General features: G+C 43.3%; 1 protein-coding gene across 2 annotated transcripts in view; it reads right to left on the bottom strand.

Annotated features, from left to right (window-relative positions):
- PDZRN3 (PDZ domain containing ring finger 3) overlaps window positions 1-19,122 on the bottom strand; it is a 247,371-nt gene extending 228,249 nt beyond the window's left edge. The window contains exons 1-2 of one of the 2 annotated variants that reach the window (XM_063426757.1): window positions 18,325-19,122; window positions 2,435-2,521 (exon numbers count right to left, since the gene is read on the bottom strand). In XM_063426757.1, coding sequence (XP_063282827.1) covers window positions 2,435-2,521; window positions 18,325-19,038 — 801 coding nt within the window. In that variant the 5' untranslated portion in view covers window positions 19,039-19,122. The remainder of the gene's footprint in view (window positions 1-2,434; window positions 2,522-18,324) is intronic. The other variant, XM_063426759.1, reaches the window with a different exon arrangement.
- Between the last annotated feature and the right edge of the window lie 3,294 nt (window positions 19,123-22,416).

Genomic DNA, 22,416 nt, shown 5'->3' with positions numbered 1-22,416 from the left:
TGGGAAGAAAAAAAAAAATATAGAAAAAAATAAATAAAAATTAGTCTGCTTTAGTCTTAGCGACTAGGCAAGACCCTGGAAGAAGTTCTTCTCTACACATCCAAACCATTGGGCTCTATTTATCTTACATTTTAATGAGGAGTTCAAACGGTCACCCACCGTGAAAAAAATAGTATTTCATAAAGAAAATCTTTATGAAATACTCAAATTGACTGTGCTGGAATTATACTGAAATTCCAACCCAGTCAAGAGATATACATCGACAAAGTAGGGACTACTTTGTCTGAGAGACACTATACTTACCACAACAACTTTAACTTAATGAAACAGATGTGGTGTATAGACCATGTTTCTGATGTTTCAATGCTCAATTTACTGCCATTTAGGATTTAAATCAATGTTGTTTCTGTTTATGTAGCCCTAGCCACACCTCCCCTGGCTTTGACTGACACAGCCTGCATGAAAACAAAATGGTTTCACTTTCAATCAGATGTAACCTACCTGCTCTGTATCTCCTGCTCTGTAAATGGAACTTTAATTAGATACAGAAGGCTCCGGTAAGGTCTAGCAAGCTATTAACAAAGCAGAAGATAAGAAAATCTAAATTAAACAGAACTTACAGCATTAAAGGAAGGATAAACATTAGATGACACTTTACAGGGTGTTCAGGAAGGCTGTGTAAGTCACATGCAGGGAGGTGTGACTAGGTTGCATAAGCAAAGGGATTTAACTCCGAAATTGCAAAGAATTAAGCAGTGAGACTGTAGGGCAAGCATGTCAAACATGCGGCCCACAAATAATATCTTCCCAGCCCGGTGAGCCGCGAGTTTGACATGTTAAGGCAGAGTAGGCACCTGCTCTCCCCACATTGCAGGTGCCTTCTCTGCTAAAATTGACCAGGCCGGGAGGAGAGGATGCCTGCTCCTCACTGCTCCCGCGCACCCTCTGTAGTGATGCTGGAATAGAACGTCATTCCAGCATGGCATCACTAAACTGCACACGTTAGGGAGCAGTGAAGAGCAGGAAGGGAGACAACACATCCACTTTGGCACAGGGTGTGGACTAGAGGCTGGACTTCGGAGAAATATTGTGGTAGACTAAGAAATTATATGCAATATAATAATCTTGCAATATGTCTGTTAGACTTGTTCCTAGCCTGAGCTATACAGGACATTACAGGTTGAAAATATGTCTTCAGGTATACCCAAATCCCTTTTGTTCCACTGCATTCTTGGCTAGAATGCAGCCCTGTACTTTTGAGACATACAGGCTCCAGTATGTTAAGGAAGGAGATGGTATTTATAGTTTATTGCTTAACACTCCAGTGCCTATGAAGAAAAACAATGTGTGGAGTGAAGTTAGTTGACTTTCAAATTGGTTTTAAAGGCATGTATTTTTGGAGCTTATCTAGCCTACAAAATGTGTTTTGTTCTTAACCAAATTATACTCTGCACCCTCTGTGTTCTCATTAGTCCATCCCCAATGGTTGAAACAGTCACAGCATATTCTTCCGGCAGTAAGCAACTGCTCACAAAAAATGGTTTACTAAGGTGACCAGAAGACCACTTTGAAGCTTAAAAAGTGCCACAGAGCAGTCACAACTGTGAGCTCCTGTCTGTCAAGCTCATTTGTTTACCTGTGATATTCTGCTTCTGGTGTTAATAGAGTAGCGAACAGCTTGGGTGAAAGTTTCAAAATCACATACTAGGTGAACCCAGTGCATTACATATGAGCAGCACTGCTAGGCCTCCCTGCTGGGCAGAATGCCATGAGCCGCGCATGATTTGTAGGATTACAAACCCTTTTTACAGCCAGGTACATAATCACAGATTCAAATTGTGCGATTGGATGCCCCTTCATTATCCTAATTCCCACCTGCCCACTCCATTCATGAAAATTATGTCAAATAAAATAAAAACAGTATAGCATGATTTGAGAACCACGGTGACAACCAAATATCACATCATATTAATGTTTACTAAAGAAAGTATAATAAAACGAAATCTAATTAAACACTAAATTCACTAACTATAGAAGCTAAATGCCAAATGTTGGACAACAATTCCAATAATCCTCCGTCAGTGTCAAAGGCTAACAAAAGTAGGTGGGCCAAAACTGGACACTCCAATTCTATATTAAATGATTACATATAAATATTGTGGTTATGGTATACATATATATATAAAAAAAAAAAAAAGAGTTTATATATTGCATTCTAACAGATAACTCACCAAAACACACTACTTTGTGAATGACTACCTATGTTCTCGATGCGTAAACATACACAAACGTATTTGTCCCTTTGCTCCTTACACCCCTTCCTCAGACATTAGGAATACAGCCTCCCGTTGAGACGAACATGTCCCCACTAACAAAATTTCAGACATTCATTCTCATACGGAAAAGGAAAAACACATTTTAACAATTAACATACCACACACGACCGGCCACCAATAATATTAAATCCCAAGGATCCAGCTTCCCGGTGGAGAACAAGAGTCATTGCTTTCGTTTCTTCTCCCTATAATGGACAGGTAAAAGAATTCAACATGACTGCATATCACATAGTAGGCCGGTGTACCTTTATATGGATTATGCTAACCAAAAAAAAAAAAAAAAAACTTGATAATATATATTTTATATAAAACTGAATATTGACACTGGAACACCATTTGTATTACTCTTCCACACAAACTCTGCATAGATTTAACCTATGCTCAATTCAAGTCAAATATTTGCTCATATTTTTGTTGGGGCAGATTCATTCCAGCCTATAGTCATGTGATGGAGAAGAATGTGATTCATCACAGCAAGGGACAAACATGATCCCCTCAGTTAGGTACAAAGATTTAATACACTACGCTGGTGAAATTACAGGTACATTTATAAATAGAGAAACATACTTACCTCAAATGTGCTCCATCTTCCTCCAAGATGGCTGCTGCAAATAGGAGGTTTGCAAATAAGTTTGCATTAGCCCACCAACATCTGAGTTAGCTCCACACTAACCATTGCTGCCTGCAACCGTCATTTTTTTTTTACATGCAGCATCCAACAGAGGACTAGGAGTGCAGAGAACAGACAGGTTCCATAAATTTCAACTTTGAGCCAAAATGAAAGAGAGAACTTGGAGAATTCTATCAAGTTGGTATTGTGGTTTAAAATTCACTCTGAATTACCTGTGAAATCCAGAGGTTTCATACTTTGGTGAACAAAGCTATGTACTTGTTTTCTGTATACAGCCTACACTATAATTAAACTCTGCCATAATTATTTAACACAGACTCAGTTTTGTTAAACACTGCAAACACCATAATCACTGTAGTACTCTGTAGTGGTTATGATGCCAGGAGTACACTGACTGCATGCGGTCAGAACGTTTTAGAGTAGTTTGACTTCTTGACCTGGGATCCGCTTCACACCTGAACAGCCTTCAGAGCCAAATGTTCCTACCAAGGAGCTTGTGTTGGCTCTCCTGAGCTAGGCCCTGCAGCAGTCCCGGACTGGCCATCGGGCACACCGGGCAAATGCACGGTGGGCCGCGATGGTCGTGGGGCCGAGGCCGGCAGGGGAAGGTCCCAGGACTTCCCCTGCCGGTTTATGCAGGGCCGGCACTATCCGAGCGCCGGCCCCGCTGTATTCCATGACGGGCCAGTGGGGAGCCATCTCACACTCAGCACTCACACACCCATCTCACACTCAGCACTCACACACCCATCTCACACTCAGCACTCACACACCCATCTCACACAGCGCACTCACACACCCATCTCACACAGCGCACTCACACACCCATCTCACACAGCGCACTCACACACCCATCTCACACAGCGCACTCACACACCCATCTCACACAGCGCACTCACACCCATCACACACCGCGCACTCACACCCATCACACACAGCGCACTCACACCCATCACACACAGCGCACACACACCCATCACACACAGCGCTCACACACCCATCACACTCAGCGCTCACACACCCATCACACTCAGCGCTCACACACCCATCACACTCAGCGCTCACACACCCATCACACTCAGCGCTCACACACCCATCACACTCAGCGCTCACACACCCATCACACTCAGCGCTCACACACCCATCACACTCAGCGCTCACACACCCATCACACTCAGCGCTCACACACCCATCACACTCAGCGCTCACACACCCATCACACTCAGCGCTCACACACCCATCACACTCAGCGCTCACACACCCATCACACTCAGCGCTCACACACCCATCACACTCAGCGCTCACACACCCATCACACTCAGCGCTCACACACCCATCACACTCAGCGCTCACACACCCATCACACTCAGCGCTCACACACCCATCACACTCAGCGCTCACACACCCATCACACTCAGCGCTCACACACCCATCACACTCAGCGCTCACACACCCATCACACTCAGCGCTCACACACCCATCACACTCAGCGCTCACACACCCATCACACTCAGCGCTCACACACCCATCACACTCAGCGCTCACACACCCATCACACTCAGCGCTCACACACCCATCACACTCAGCGCTCACACACCCATCACACTCAGCGCTCACACACCCATCACACTCAGCGCTCACACACCCATCACACTCAGCGCTCACACACCCATCACACTCAGCGCTCACACACCCATCACACTCAGCGCTCACACACCCATCACACTCAGCGCTCACACACCCATCACACTCAGCGCTCACACACCCATCACACTCAGCGCTCACACACCCATCACACTCAGCGCTCACACACCCATCACACTCAGCGCTCACACACCCATCACACTCAGCAGTCTCACCCACCCATCACACTCAGCAGTCTCACCCACATCACACTCAGCAGTCTCACCCACATCACACTCAGCAGTCTTACACACATCACACTCAGCAGTCTTACACACATCACACTCAGCAGTCTTACACACATCACACTCAGCAGTCTTACACACATCACACTCAGCAGTCTTACACACATCACACTCAGCAGTCTTACACACATCACACTCAGCAGTCTTACACACATCACACTCAGCAGTCTTACACACATCACACTCAGCACTCGCACATTCAGCACTCTCACACCCATCACACACAGCACTCACACCCATCACACACAGCACTCTCACATCACACACAGCACTCTCACAACTATCACACACACAGCACTCTCACACACAGCACTCTCTAACCCATCACACACAGCACTCACACCCATCACTCTCACACACATCATACACAGCACTCTCTAACCCATCACACACAGCACTTTCTAACCCATCACACACAGCACTTTCTAACCCATCACACACAGCACTATCACACTCAGCACTCTCACACTCATCATACACAGCACTATCATACACAGCACTCTCACACACATTACAAACAGCACTGTCACACACAGCATTCTCACACACACCACTTACCGCACCCTTACATACCACTTACCGCACCCTCACATACCGCACCCTCACACACAGCACCCCTCACACATACTGCACCCCTCACATACACACAGAACCCCCCAACACACGGCACCACACACATACACAATAGTTCCAAACACACACACACATATATATATATATACATACACACACACACACACACACACACACACACACAGCACCCCTCACACATACTGCACCCCTAAACACATTACATTCCAGACACACACTAGATCCCTTACCCAACTCTGGATCATCTACACACATATAAACACTAGATCCCTATTTACACTCTGAATCCGTTATAAACACACACTCACTAGATCTCCTACACATTCTGGGTCCTTCAAACACACACTAGACTCCTATACACATACACACACACACACTACACTCTTAACATATACACTCTGAATCCCCTATACACACACACACACACACACACACACACACTAGATTCCTTGTAAGCAAACACATACTACACCCCTAAACACACACTTTCTACAAACACTACATCACCTATACACACACTCTATAGCCTGTTTGCACACATGCTACATCCCCTTTACATACATTCTCTACAGCCCCTAGCCACATATGCATCACTTTACACCACAGGCACAACATGTCTAAAACTAACCTTATTACACAATACCACACCACAATCAGCTCACTCTACACACACGCAATACCACAAGCAGACTCCAAACACATGCACACTCTTTCCTGGCATTTTTGTCTCCTGGTATCCAGTTATAGAGACACCAGAGACAAGTTGCAAGGAAACACAGTGCAAGCATGTTATTAACTTTGCTTGCACTGTGCAGAACAAATACAGGTTTTTTTTTCTCATGCTAGAGCTCTTCAGCAGAGCTCTGCGCATGGTCTGCCCTGGAAGAGCATTGAACCAACATGCTCACTTTGAGAGGGGGCGTGCTTGTCATAGTGGCCGCTGGGATAAAAAAATGCCCGGGCCGAATTTTTCTCCCAGTCCGGCCCTGCCCTGCAGTGTCAGCTGATCACGCTCAACCAATGAACTATTCCCTACATTCCTGTGCGTTGGTCAGGCAGATAGCTTCTGACTCTAACAGCTGTAGTTGAGGCGGGAAGCGGTGCCTGGTGAACCCCATATAAGACGTCAAACCGTTCTATATAAAAACAGTTTGACTACTCATAATTGGGGAGCACCAGGGCACTCCTGGCACCAGGGCCGGCGCGTCCATAAGGCGGCACAGGCGGCCGCCTTAGGGCGCACGGGCTCTGGGGGCGCAAAATTTCAGTGACCGGCAGGAGGGAAGCTCTCCCTCCTGCCATCCACCATCTCGGCCCCCGGCGCGGCTGTGCTGTGCGGAGATCAGACGCGGCGAGGGAGCTCTAATCTCACCGCTCTGCTCCCTCGCGCGCTGTCTGCTGATACCGCGGGAGCCGGAATATGACGTCATATTCCGGCTCCCGCGGTATCAGCAGACAGCGTGCAAGGGAGCAGAGCGGTGAGATTAGAGCTCCCTCGCCGCGTCTGATCTCCGCACAGCACAGCCGCACGCCGCTCAGCAGGACCCCAGGGAAGGATGCATCATCCACACCAGCTCTCCAGGTAAGGAGGCTGGGTGGGAAATGTATATTTATTAAAATAATTAGTGAATGTATGTGATGTGTGTCTGTGAGTGTCTGTGTGTGTGTCTGTGATTGACAGTGTGTGTGTCTGTGAGTGTCTGTGTGTGTGTCTGTGAGTGACAGTGTGTGTGTCTGTGAGTGACAGTGTGTGTGTCTGTGAGTGACAGTGTGTGTGTCTGTGAGTGACAGTGTGTGTGTCTGTGAGTGTCTGTGTGTGTGTGTGTCTGTGAGTGACAGTGTGTGTGTCTGTGAGTGTCTGTGTGTGTGTCTGTGAGTGACAGTGTGTGTGTCTGTGAGTGTGTCTGTGAGTGACAGTGTGTGTGTCTGTGAGTGTGTCTGTGAGTGACAGTGTGTGTGTCTGTGAGTGTGTGTATGTGAGTGACAGCGTGTGCGTCTGTGAGTGACAGCGTGTGCGTCTGTGAGTGACAGCGTGTGCGTCTGTGAGTGACAGCGTGTGCGTCTGTGAGTGACAGCGTGTGCGTCTGTGAGTGACAGCGTGTGCGTCTGTGAGTGACAGCGTGTGCGTCTGTGAGTGACAGCGTGTGCGTCTGTGAGTGACAGCGTGTGCGTCTGTGAGTGACAGCGTGTGCGTCTGTGAGTGACAGAGTGTGCGTCTGTGAGTGACAGCGTGCGTCTATGAGTGACAGCGTGTGTGAGTGAGTGCGTCTGTGTGTGTGCATGTGAGTTTAGGAGTGTGTCTGTCAGTGTATGATGAGTGTGTTTGTCAGTGTATGAGTGTGTGTCTGTCAAGTCAGTGAGAGTATGTTTGTCATTGAGTATGTGTGTGACTATCCGTGTGTCTGTCAATGAGTGTCAATGAGTCTGTGTCTGTCAGTGACGTCTGTGTGTTTGTCATTGAGTGTGTGACTGTCAGTGTGTACAGAGTGTAGCGGAGCAGAGCGCAGTACAGGAGCTTCTGTTTCCTGTACCTGGCCAGACTGACAGGAGGTGCTCACAGAGAGAGCACTCCCTGTCAGTTCGGCCGGGTACAGAAAACTGAAGCTCCTTTAGGGGATCTGCTCCGCTAGGCAATGCAACAATAGAGGTAGAAGGCACACCAGGAAGGGGAGTGTAACCACTAATGGTTAAGAGGCACATAGGTGAAGATGTTTTTTTTGGGGGGGCGGAAAAATGCATCTTCGCCTATGTACCTAAAAATCCAAGCACCGGCCCTGCCTGGCACCATAACCAGTATTGTGTGCCGTAGTGGTTATGGTGCTTTGAGTGTTCCTTTGAACAGTGAATTCAACTATGAACAAAGCAATTTCTGGTAATTTCTATTGCCTTCAGCATTCCATTTACTGTGAAGTGGAAGCTAAACATGCTGCTAAATTCTGCAAGTTATGCCAGCCGATTGCAGCCCCCCATCCCCTCTTACTGCAAAAAAAACAAAAAAAAAAAAACATACACCTTTATTTATAACTGCCCATATTTTTGCAGCTACAAGACTGGCTCCTTACTTTCAAAAAGCAGGAGGAGGAAATACTCTGTTCAAAACAGGTACAGGTTGTGCGTGCTTCATTCATGCATGGCGAGTACCTTGGGAAATACCGGTGTATACAGTTTCATTCATTTCCAATAAGGCTGTGAAAAATCACTGTACAAAATAAATAAACCACACACTTAATTCACAGGCAACAACACCTTGACATTTTCAGAGTTCCACACAGGGCTGGAGCTAAAGTCAGCCACCCCTGGCATTATGTATGTGACAGATTTGTCAGTGTTATGGCTGGCCAAACACTGAAAGAAGGAGGAGTGGTGGGTTGCAGTGTGGGTGTAAAATTGGGAAAATTCGGTAGAAATAGGAAATGGTAAATTCCCAAGTTTAAAAAATAAATGTAAAAAATTGCAAAGCCTTTAGCACATTGGACATCACCCTGAAATTGTTGGTCACAACAAATGATTAGATAAACATTAGACTAAGCCACAACAAGAGCAAGGTTATTGCAAAACATAGATGTCAAAAACATTGAGAATTACGAAAACCAAGCATGGCCAAAAGATTAGTCAGCTCAGCTGAAGAACTGCATCCCACACAGCGCTTAACCAGTTTTGAGAATGCTGGGACTTAAGTTTTAGATCAGCTCGGGGGGGGTGGGGATATACCTTCCGCTTCTACCTTTGATGCGGTGACATGACATTACCGTAGGCAATGTTCAAACAAAAATATGATAATGTAAATTACTGGCGAGACTACCTTTAAGGAATATCTACTAAAATAGCCTTTACCAAGAAGTGAAAAAACAGGCAAAAGGTTTATATGCAGTACATAACAGCTGTCAGAGTTATGTACTATCAGAATACTACTTTTATACAAACAACCCTGCTGAATTAACTTTACCTGCACACTTTCCTCTACAAAAACAAATTGCTTGTTTAACTTGTGTTTATCATCTACAAAACTGCAATGGTTTTATTGCAGGGTGAAAACTAAAGGACTACTGCATCCAGGCCACTTTGTTGCGATAAAAAGGTCTGGGTACTGTTAGTGGTCCTTTAAAATCAAGATATAGATCTATAACAAAGGGATTTAGTCACACTAGATGATCATATTAATATTATAAAAATTAAAGACTTAAGCGAAAATAGCCATTTTGGAAACATTCTCCAACTTGGCTATTGTCACAGCTTGACTATTTCAGCCTGAATTTTTAGAATTCGATTAGGGCACTCCAGGCACCATAACTACTACCCTCTAGTGGTTATAATGTTTGGAGTGTTCATTTAAAAGCCACACAGTGTTTTTACAGCGCTACTCCCAAGAACATCTTAGTGGTGCTATTCAGGTAAGTGTATATATAGGGTTAGGGATATATTATTAACACTTCTTGAAGATGGTAGGTCTGCCCAGTGCAAGAAAAATACTAAGACAAAGTAGTCCTTACTTTGTCTCAGTAGATATTTTGACTATGTTGGAATTTCAGTGAAAATCCAACAAAGTCTGTGGGGGTGATAGTGCCGCTTTAACTTATTTTAGCTCACTGGTTTAGTAAAACTGCCCTTAAGAGAAATCCTAGGATCTTTAAAGAGGTAACACTTTAAAGCTGTGTGTTTTTACCTAGTTTCCCTTGTTTCTTCCATTTTATTGTTATTTAAATAAAGAATGTCAGAAGACTAGCCTTGTTAAAAGGCCTCAGACCTTTGGAACCCACCGCAAATTACTAATGCTAGTTTGCATTCCATTACCCAGAATACACCGTGGCCTCATGGCATTTGATAGTGAAGTGAGGCTTTGGCAAGTTTTTTTTTTTCCTTCTTCTTTCAGCAAACTGTTTATTGTAAGGAAACAAACACAGTTCTACTGCTATTCACACAGACGAAGCAATGTTCTGAGTCGTTTTACACTTTACTGGAATCGCCATCTGACCAGGACCTTTCAAAGCCGTATCTGAATGAGATTTATATGTTAGTTCAACCTGAAATATCACAGCTTGAAAAGAAACCATGCTTTTTTAGGAATGTGTGCAGTCCCTGGAGTTTCATTCTGCAGAAACAATCAGAGTGACAAATGAGGTATTTACTGACAGCTGGGGGATTGGCTAGAACAAGAGATCTGAAAAAGGCAGAACTTCAAGAAATATATAGGCTGTATTACCTGGAAAAATTATTCATCTAAGAATCAATTTTCAAGTGGAACCACGGTTTCAACACAATAACAAATTTTGCATAAGTGCAATTCAAATAAAATAATTTAAAAAAAAAGTTATGTTCCAATATGACTTCTTGTTGGTAATAATTGTGGGGGTCACTATGCATGCCCTGATTGCAAAGCAGGGATTATATTTTCAAAATCTTCCACTTTCTGCTGACAAAAAAAAAACAAAAAAACACACACACACACACACACACACACACTTTAACCTAAGGGTATAGACATGTTCAAGTTTCCTTTCAGAAGACAAGGGAAGAAAAACCACACACACACATTATCTCTCTCTCTCTCAAAAATAAAAAATATCTAAAAATAGATGTAAAATAATACACACCTATGACTTTGTAAAGAAGGAATTTTTTTATTTACAAAAATAAAGCACTTCAGCATTTTTTGATGGGGACTGCATTTATCGCATTGTAAAATGCAGGATAAGCCCTTAGAAATCACAGCTTTAAGTAAATCTAAGTTCCATGGCATATGTGGAATGCTACTGACCATTCTAGAGTTATAAACAACAACTACAATTTAACTTGACCTACAACTTTCATTTCCCCCCCCCATTACTTCCCCCCCCCCCCCCCCCGCACCCCCATCAGTGACAGCTGTAGGGTATTGGCTGGGTGTAAAGAGGATCCTGCGGTCTCCACTACAGGCCTCAATGCTGTATTCTCCCGCAGGCATGAGAATAGAGCAGAGACGTCGGCTTCTGGCGCAGAAGAAGAGCAGCTTAACCAAGATGCCCGCGAGGGACAGCTTCAGGTAAGTAAGCACTGGTGTGCAGTGTACAGAGCAGGTGAGATACTTACCTGATGCTGTCCCCAGTGAAAACCTCCATCTTCTTTCTTAAGTTCCTGGTGCTTCATCTGCCAAGAACCCACAAGAGTAGTGCAGGAGCCTCCATAGATATTGTCTCGTGATTAGGAAGACAATGCATTTCTCCCACAGCACTCACTACAGATAGCTGTAGCTCCGCCCTTTGTAAAATAGAATTATAATACACAAGACAAAGTAGTGCCTTTTTTCAGTGAAATTCCAACAGTCAATGTGAGTATTCAATAAAGATTCTCTCTATATGACCTACTCAATTTTTTGTTTGGGTGGGGAGGGGGTGTTGACAAAGACTCTTTAAGACTTCTAGGTTGAGACCCCCACAGAGCCAAACTCTTGTGCGATATTATTTGGCTATATAAACAATTTTTCAGCCCCTAGAGTGGACTACTTGGCAAGCTCCTTTCTCAATAATGAATAGAGGAATAGCAGCATAGTTTGAATTGCATAGGTCTAGTCCCAGCTGGACAGAGAGGCAGATGGAAAAGGCCCTGCCCACCTTCCAATAAGGGCTAAAAATAAGTAGTGTTGGATTTGGCACACAAGCGTCACACAGAGCAGGATAAAGATGAATTTCATGACTTGGGGAAATGTAGATTTTCCTCTCTTTAAAATGAACAATGCAGCAGTGTATTATAAGGCAAAAAATGTTTATACTAGGTAAGGATACCGCATACAGATACTGAAAGCCTTGTAGTTCCTCGAGAATGATTAAGACAGGGTAAAATGTAGCTAGGGGCTAAAACGAGTCTAAGATTAGCAAGGACTGGCTTTTGTGTCTGTAGATCTTCTGCAGAGCTGCTCAATATCTTGGAAGAATGTTGAGAAGAACAGACTAGATCAAGGTTTCAAAAAACCTTGGAATCAGGACTCCTAAAAAGGTTATTGCTGATATTAGACAAGATTAGTCACTAAAGTGAGAATTCCAATTGGATTTCAAATTCAAAAGGTCAAAAGCCAAAGTGGGAAGAAAAAATAAAAATAAAATTGAATTCAGCTATTGCTCCAGTTCTGCTACTTTGGCCTAAATTTTGAATTCACTGTAAATTTAGTGAATAGCCCTGTATGTTTCATGAAGTAGGTTTTGCCTTATGTGCGAGACATTTTTTGACAAACAGTGGAGCTTTAAATAGCCTCTACTTGCAACATCTTACTATTTCCGTTCAGCCAACACCAGAGGCATCTTCTTGCCTACAACATCTCTTTGCACATTGGAGGATCCTGAGCTCTAACAATATCTTAAACGGACTCTAGTTTAGTATACCAGTAATTCTGAAGGCAACATCTGCAGGATGGAGAGGAAAGGTAGTTCCTGTTTTTTACATCATCCTTCCAATGCTGGGTGCTGTCATGCAATCAGACGTGTCCCCTTCGGAGTTCCTTGCAAAACAAAATCTTGCAAAAGTAACAATGCCACTTTAAGGTGCACCCACCAAACCAGAACTTTTTACTCAACTGCACCACTTGCTGGTTTCTCCTTCCTCTGTCTAAAAACAGATATGAAAAAAATTTAAATAAAACTCATCAATGTGTGCACACATATGATGCCTTTGTTTGGCTGTGTTTAAGTAAGCCAGATTATTTGCCAAGAGCACGGTCATCAATTAAATGAATTCATGTACTGGAGGTTTGATGGCTTTGCACCCAGGGGCAAATTAACCAGTTTGACTGAAACTCTGCACAAGCACATGATGTAATTTTTAAGCATGGGCTATTTGTAAGCATGGCCTCCTATAGGGGCCCAGTCCATAGGGAGGATTTGGTCGGGTCCTAAAATCAGAGTGAATAACAAACAGCACATGGCACAGAATGCAGAGACCAGGGGCTTGGAGAGTCCTGTCTGCATCATGATAGACCCCTTGGTGGCCCAGCCATGCATGAACGGTGGCGGTATAGCTGTGCTACAGTCATCACAGGACTCATCACTGCTGCCCTGAGATAGCGGGGTAGGGATATGGTATACAACCCCTCCAACAATGCTGTTATTAGTGGCAAAAAGGAACACGGCTAGGTGTCCACTGTATTCATCCAGTATGGCAGTTTAATAAAATCACTGAATACCACCACTTGGACCAGGCTGACCATTCAGTGATGGTATATTCAAATTTCTGCCTGCATACAGAGACTAAAAATATATGTGAGGGGAGTGATGATGTACTGCTTGTTTTAGAATTAATTAGTTTTGCAGTTTTAATGCAGCGGAAGCTGCAATGGTATCTTTACCTAGAACACTATGTACTTACAATCAACGTGTACCCTGTCTCCCAAGGAGGTTCTCCTTAACCCCTTAAGGACACATAACGGAAATATTCCATCATGATTCCCTTTTATTCCAGAAGTTGTGTCCTTAAGGAGTTAAAGGACCACTATAGTGCCAGGAAAACACACTTGTTTTCCCACTCCCGTGGCGCTGAAGAGGGAAGAAGGGGTTAATCCATTACCTTTTTTCCAGCGCCGGGCTCCCTCGGCGCTGGGACTCTCCTCCCTCTTCTGATGTCCATGGCTGAATGCGAATGCGCGGCAAGAGTCGTGCGCGCATTCAGCCAGTCCATAGGAAAGCATTCTTAATGCTTTCCTATGGATGCTGGCGTCTTCTCACTGTGAAAAATCACAGTGAGAAGCGCCTGTAGCTGCTGTCAATGAGACAGCCACACTAGAGGCTGGATTAACCCATAGGTAAACATAGTTTCTCTGAAACTGCTATGTTTACAGCAGAAAGAGTTAATCCTAGATGGACCTGGCACCCAGACCACTTCATTAAGCTGAAGTGGTCTGGGTGCCTATAGTGGTCCTTTAAGGACTCGAATAACCTTTAACAAGAGTGCTAAGCCTGTGACTGACAGCAATGGGGTAGGACAAGCAAACTGTAATTCGATGCGGTCCTCAATGCAGGTTCCAAGGTAATGCACATGAATATACAGCATTCATCATCTACAGTGTTTCAAATAGTTTCTCTTGGACTCATTTTTAATTCATGGAAATATCACGAGCGTGAAAAAAACAATAGGTATGTCTGTATATGGGTATGATGCTTGTACAGGAAAGGTACAAGGACAACAAGCATCTGTACAATACATGGTGTGGAGGATGCTATACTTCGAATGCTCAGGATTTTTGCTTTCTCCTTTTCTCTCTCTGGCTGTTAGAATGCAGCCATGAAGTTTGACATAATGAAGTTGCTATAGTGTCTAGGATAACAGAGCTCTGGAAGACTGACCAGTACTGATGCAAACTTGTAGTGGGGTTTTTGTGGGTTAAAATTCACTTAGCATTGTTGTTCAGCAGAAGGGAGTTCATTAGTACAGTGATTATATAGGACTATTTGGTCAAAGTCACTTGTCAACCCAAGCATTCACATTGTTCAGTGATTAATCTGCATTACATATATTGGAAAGAAGAAAAAAAAAAATCTCCCTCTCAGTCCAGGCACAAATAATGACCCCCTGGCAGGCAATAAAACCACATGAGTCTATTTTCTTCTTCTCTTAAAATTCCAGCTCAAATCACAGTATTTCAGAGTGTTCCAAGGGAATGTATTGTTTCTCTTGGAGTAGGAGTGCTATAACCAAGCAGAAAATTACAAAAAGGTGTAAAAATGATCACCTATTAAACAACTAAATTACTACAGGGCTTCATACACCTCAAGAGTCAGAGAGTCATGCCTGCTAAAACCGGTGTCACTTTTGTCAACTAACGTTTTTTGATTGTTTTATTTAGACCCACAACCAGATGGGTCTCCTCCCTAGTTATTAAATACTCTAGGGTGTATTCATTAACCAGTGATTTGTGTATTGACAAAATTCAAATTGTGTACAGCTGAGTGGGAAGAAGAAAAAAACAAAACAAAAAAACTGTATATGTTATAAACATACTAGAAGCCCCTCAAAGTCCTATATAGGAGAGACTGAACCTCTAATCCAATAGATAAGCTAATTAAGAAGGGCCCTCAACCTCTGTTCCTGTACGTCCAGTTGTCTGATTACAATTACATTTATGTTAGTCCACCCATTGTACAGCGCTACGGAATCTGATGGTGCTATATAAATAATAATATAATAAACAGATACTTGGCATTTTTTGACTCACTAAGCTGTTACATGATGAAAAAAAAAATGGGAATCAAAATAAATGCAATATGCCCATTAGGATACAAAAGAGCAAATATTCATTTAAACTCTAGTGATATTCCTTGATGGTTTTCATTAAAAGGGTTAACCCGATCAGGGTTATCTACTAAAGTGTGTTCAAAGTGACTTTCGAATTTAAGGTCAGAGTAGCCAAATTGGAAGCATAGCTGACTTAAAAAGATTTTTCCCAGTTTGGCTATTTTGACCTTAAATTTGAAATTCACTTGGAATTCTCATTTTATTGAATAACCATTTAACAGTTTTCAAGGTTAGCAAAAATTGGAGTGCCAGAGCAGAGCATAACAAATTTGTGCCACTTTTAACTACTTAAGGTACATAAGGTTTCTGCAAGACAACTTCCTTTTCAAACACAGAAGCTTGGTATATTGCTCTGTATCACACTTTCCACTGCACGCAGGCATTCAAGGTGTTAATATTCCTTGTATTTGAGGCTGTTATTAGAAGCATGCCCTCTTGACATTACTTTATAAAGCATACCCTGTCTTTTCACAGCAGCTAAGGAAACTTGCTGTAAATATTTGTCCCTTACCCAGAACCCTCTGGCTGGCTCAGCCTTAAAGCTGACAGACATGTCTAAAGGCAAGAAAGGAAGGGGAAAAAAAAAGTTTTAAATGAATCCTTTAAGTTCCAGTGGTGTATCATGTCTCTTGTACTCTTAAGGGTTAATAGAACAACAACAACAACAAAAAAGATAAAAATGAAGAGAAAAGAAAAATATATATATATAAAATTGATAAACCTGCATGAATACAAATAACTACAATTTAAAAAATAAACACTTTTTACATAGTTTGAGGATAATTAATAGTTACAGATTAGCAAAGTGAAAAGAATGCTACGATATATATATATATATATATATATATATATATAAATAAAAAATTATAAAAAAAAAAAAAGACAAAACATCTAATTAAAAATATATCTAATAGATGCAATGTTAAAGTCATTGAAATTTTTGCTGCTTAGAATGCTATTTTGGGCAAGGGTATATAATACTTAGAAGATTGTGGTTTAAATATAATACACTTGGATACCTCAATATATCTGTTTGGCATTTTAGAAGCCTCATATTTATAAAGAATTTTGCATGAGTAACCCATAATTTCGGTTTAGGAGAGAAGACTGCATTTGACCCAAAGGCTGTGTTCCTTTGGGTTAACTCTTTCCACACTTCAATACATTGGTCCACAAATAAGCCCCCATGGCTGTTTTGGATTCTGACAGTGACAAAAACTGGTCTCTTTCAAGAAACTAAGACAGGATTTTTGTCTGATACCAAACTTGCTTTTTTTTTTTTTTTTAAGAATCTCTGTTAAGGGGGTACGGTATTGCTTATTGACCATTTGAGTGGCAGAGCAATGTGAAGCACAAAAAGCTATGTCAGCTTTTAATAAACACAGCTGGTGTCAGAATTTAAAATTGGCTTCAATTCTGCAGTAAAAAAGGAATCAGCTACAGACACAGGAAAAAGTAACCACAAGTTTTAAATTGTTAATGTTTTGAGCAAATATGCCCGTTTTTCTAAAAAAAACATTGTTTAAAAGGACTCGAAAAAAATGGAATGTTTAAATTGATTTGCTAGGATTTTAGCAGTTTAGATTTCATGACACTTTTTCTGAACACTTACATCAGTCACCATACTTTAGCCTTCTTAAGCAAAACAAAAAGAAATGGACACAGATGGTATTTTAAACTGTCATGTGAAAAGCAAGTTTAAAAAATGACTTAACAGATCTAACGTAGTAATGCGTGTGTTTTTATAAGATTAGGCTGTGTGTCTTTACACCGAATGATTCCATTAATGAAGCATGGATAATTAACATCAGAAATCTGTGGCTACACTGCACTCATAACAGATTTAAAAACAGAAAGTGGAATTATTTTTATTAAAAGGTATTTTGAGTATGGTATTGGAAATTTGAGTTTTGGGGGGTTAACATTTGAGCACACACATTGCTAATATCTGCCCACTTGAAGAACAGGAATCCCAAAAGATTCTATTAAATGTTCCAGTATCTCCAACAATGAAGTTAAATAGCTTCTCTTCAACACAGCACTTGTGAGCAGACAGATCATAATGGACCTTACTAATAACTGTTTAAGTCTGGATGACTCAGCGGCCAGGGAGTTACAGATTTTGAAAAATGTATGGAACTATGGAAAATGAAAAAAATGTATATATATATATTTTTTGTAAATGCAATAAAACCACCATTACAAAAGCCAGAAAAAGAGTTACTAAACTTCTATACAAGTGCCTGGGATCTGTCAAAGTTCTCAGACTTCCAAGATCTAACAGAAAAACAGTCAAGCACCCAAAGATGAGATAATCAAACTTAAAGAAGTTTCTTCTTCAAGCTGTCCTGGTCAAGTCAGACTGTTCTAGGAGGTGGTGGACAAACCAAGGCTTCTAAGGGCCTGGGATTTTGGTTAAGCAGTCATCCAGCTCCCCCTCATTAAGAACCTCTCAGTAGCAAGCAGCCCTTGGAAAGGTGGTCTGAAGATTATTAGGCAAGTTCATGCAGGATTCCACTCCAGAGTTTCAAGCAAACAGAGGGACTTGTTTTGGGTGGGATATGAAAGAGAGAGTTCTACTTACCTTGCATGGAGAAGCTACAACCTTTGAGAGAGAGTCCAGCCTTGCACTATATTCCGTGAATTTCTTCTGGTATCTTAGTGCCGTTATTTGCAACTCATTCTGAACAGCAGAAAGCTGGGACACTAGGGACTTCTCTCTCTTGGAGGACCTTAGTGCCCTCTTCTTGAGCTCAGTCTCCATCCATGAAATCTTGGTCTGCAAAACACCATTCTGCCCCTTGACTGCCTTCAAACAGCAGTGGTCCCCCAAATTCTGCTCCCTGAAAGTCAACATGAGCCCACAGCCCTTCTGGCAGATTCCCACAGCCCGGTGCTCGCAATGTTCCCTCATGTGGACATCCATGTCCTTGAGGTTGAGCACCTCATTGCAGCCCTTGTTCCTACACTTGGCTGGCGAGTAGTCGCACATTTCTGCGTGTTCTCCCAAGTTTTGGAGCTTCACCACCTTGTCGCAGCCCCTGGAGTAGTTGTCACATTTGATGTCCAACTTGAGGATCAAACTCTTCAGGGGCAACACGTGATTGAGCTCCTTGGCAGAGATCCTTTGGCATTTAACTGGGCAGCTGCCCTGTTGCACCACCCAGGGCAGAACGCAGCCAGCGCAGAAGACATGTCCACAAGGGGTGGTCAGGGGGTCCTCCAGGACCCTGTTGCACAAGTTGCATTTAAAGTCGGGGTCCACCTGGCCGCTGAAGCGTTCTAGTTCAAAACCCATAGTGCTGCCCCTTGGAAAGGATTCTTGCTGGGCATTGGGAGATCCCAGACTGGCTGACTGCACTGCTGGCTGTCTACTGCCTAAACTCGCTGCAGAGACATGTGGGGGCGGGGAGCTTCCAACATATGTACAAGAGGCAGGGACTGTCTTCTAAGGAAAGGAGGGGCTTTAAATCCAGAACAGGAGACACATATGTCAAGGAAAAATAGCTGTACTTTTTGTCAGAACAACAAGACAGTCAGATTCAGGGAAATAGGGACATTTCTTAGAAGGGAAATAATGGCTGGGAGAAGGGCACGGGAGAAAGATGTCTAATAAGAGTTGCAAAGTTCTAAAAGTGGAGCAATCAGCTGGGACATCCCATTGATATCTTGTGCCAAAGACAGTATGTATGCATGAAGATATAGACCAGGTCCGGGTTGATGTGTTTGATAGGAGTTGTAGTACAGCAGAAGCTTGCCCATTTGTGACATAAACACACGATAAGCAATGTACTCACATTACAGCAGCATGTAGCAACTCTTGTAAAAGCATGCTAACAGTCAGGTTATAATTTAAAAGTGTATGAGTCTATGTATTAGAAGGCAAGATCATTTAACGTCATGTTGCCCACTCCACTGTCTCCAGCATGGGCAGAATGTATGGACAATAGCCCCAAAATAAGGGCAGCTGACTTTAGAAACTGATCAGTAATGATGCAACATTCTAAACTGCTGAGTCTCTGAATCTTGTGCACTGCAATGTGGGTATTCATGTTATGGGCTGGCTAGGACTCATAGGAGTCACACTACCATGCTGAGCTGAAGCCATGACTTTCAGCAGGCTGTATTTCTGAACTCCTACCTATTTGTGGCAGTGCCATTAACTCTTTCCCTTTCAGATATTCTGGGCAAAATGCTAGGGAAAGACACCGCTACACCTCAGTAATGTTAAAGTGGCAGTCTGGGATGGAGCCCCAGCAACTATTTGTTTATGTGTGTGTGACATTGTGTATATTTATTGGACTTGGATATTTATTGGAAATATTTTTCGGCCAATCACTTCTGCTGAATATGAAACATTTTTTGGGAAGGCCAAATAGGCCATATGGTTGTTCCACTCGTCACAATTTTGTTAACAAATAGTAGTGTACTGCAAAATATAAATATTATGTATATATTTTGCAAAACACTGATAGGCGTATTTCCCTGCCATTTGGATCACAGATCAAGGGAGAAAACGTAACCAATAGAGAAACAAAAAGGTGCAATCAAAAAATAAATAACTCTATAATTTATGTGTGTATATGTATGTGTGTGTATGTATATATATATATATATACACACACACACACAAACTCTGTATGTTCAAAACGATTGGGACACACCTCTAAAAGAGATTCTATAGTGTTTGGAATACAAAGCTATATTTACATCCCCTCTGTTCCCCCCCTCCCTCGCAGCCTCCTCACCGTTGGCATGTGGGTGGGTAAGGTGGCTAAAAAAAAAAAACCAGGGGCGGGGCCGGGCCGCCGAGCTGGTCGGTCGCAGGCCAGCAGAGCTCCTGCTACACTACTCAAATAATCGATTAAAAATAAGCCTATACACCGAAAAGCTGACCGACGGCTACGAAGCCTGAAGCAGAGGGACCGCTGGATCCAGGGAGAGGCTGGCTCCCCGAGCTACAGTCCCCTGGAGGAGAAATCCTCATGGACTCTCCTGAGGCCTACTCCGGTGGTGAGTGGGGCGGACGGCCGCTGCCCCACTGGCCTGCCACACAGCACCCAACCTGAAACACAACGCTGGGCGGACTCGGCCCCGTTCCCCCCCCCTACGGACCGGGGGGGTGATCCCGGTCCTCACCCCAAGGCCTTGATCGAGAAGCCACGGCCGAAGCTGGGAGGTCTAACCGCCAGGCCCAAGATGGCGGGCGCCATGTGCGCAAGCAACGAAGCACGGCCTAACACCGAACACTGGCGCCCAAGACTGACAAGGTGGCCCCAGCTCTCAGATAGGGCTGAGCCGAGGAGCGAGTTCACTTACCGGCAATGGCGGCACAGGGGAGTAGGAGGTACCCGCACACAGACTACCGCCGCCTGAACAGACGGAAAGTGCCACCGACACGGAGACAAGCCGACCTCGCGCCCCACTCCAAGCCTGTAACAGACTCACCCAGGAACCGAAAACCAGGCTCCCCTCCACGGCAGACGCCGACAATCTGATTATCGGGAGAGACGAGCACACTCCCGCACAGCTGCAGCCCTATGGGAACCAGCGAACACTCCACTATGCAGCATGGGGGGACTGTGTCCTGATACCTGCCATGATAGACACTCACTTCTCGGCATGATCGTAAGGCAGAGCGGATTCCTACAGTTCATGGGACTCTCGCTGAGTGTGGGGTCTCCGGACCGCCAGGAAAACGGCCACCCGCAGAGGCAGCAATGGTGGTCCCGGTCGGCTGGGGTGATACAAGCATTGAAGCGACTCACTTACTCATGCTTATAATTTACTTACAAAGCTTTGATTATTCAGCACGATGTATATTCTGTACCAGCATGTCTTAGTGCATTTAAAGCTAAGTCACTGTTCCTATAGTACAGTTACGCTAATATAATTAACTTGTCAGGCACCTATCATTAACTGAAGTCTTTTGTTTAAAACTGTGGCTTTTGCCTTGGTATACTCTCATCAGAGTCAGCTTGACATTGTAGCACTGTATGTTTCGAGTTTAAGCCTGACGACCATAACGTGAACCATTATATTAGAAATAATTAAGCAGCTTGTATTTTGCTTGTCACACAAACTTAAAAATTGTGCGTTTTTCTGAATGCCATGCAACTGATAACTAATATCTGTTTCCTAACTGCCTGTGAATGCTGTTGTGGCATTGCACGCATATGTATGTTATTTCACGCACAGAAAAAATAAAGAATTAAAAAAAAAAAAAAAAAAAAACCAAAGTCAATTACCAGATCTTAGCACTGAGATCCCTTGGAACTCTGCCTCCTTCAACATCATGCGATGGGGGGGCTAACGCGCATTCGCAGCGAGCGTCACAAGCGCAATAGGCTCACCCCATCGGAAAGCATTGCCTCAATGCTTTCCTATGGGGATTTATCTGACGCAAAATGTCCTCATGCAGAGTGATTGACAGTCACTAGAGGCAATCTTAGTTCTGCAAGGTAATCATTGCAGTTTCTCTAAAACTGCAATGATTTATATTAAATGACTAAGTGGGGCAGTGACACTGCACACAGATCAAATTAATGAGCTGAAGTGGTCTGAGTAACTATGGTGTCCCTTTAATTGTTGGATTCAGGTGTTTCAATCAGACCCATTGCCACAGGTGTATAAGCTCAAGCACCCAGCCGTACAATCTGCATTTACAAGCATTTGT

This window comes from Pelobates fuscus, chromosome 7 (assembly GCF_036172605.1).
Source record: "Pelobates fuscus isolate aPelFus1 chromosome 7, aPelFus1.pri, whole genome shotgun sequence".
NCBI classification, from domain to species: Eukaryota; Metazoa; Chordata; class Amphibia; order Anura; family Pelobatidae; genus Pelobates; species Pelobates fuscus.
This window is presented reverse-complemented; position numbering and strand designations above follow the sequence as displayed.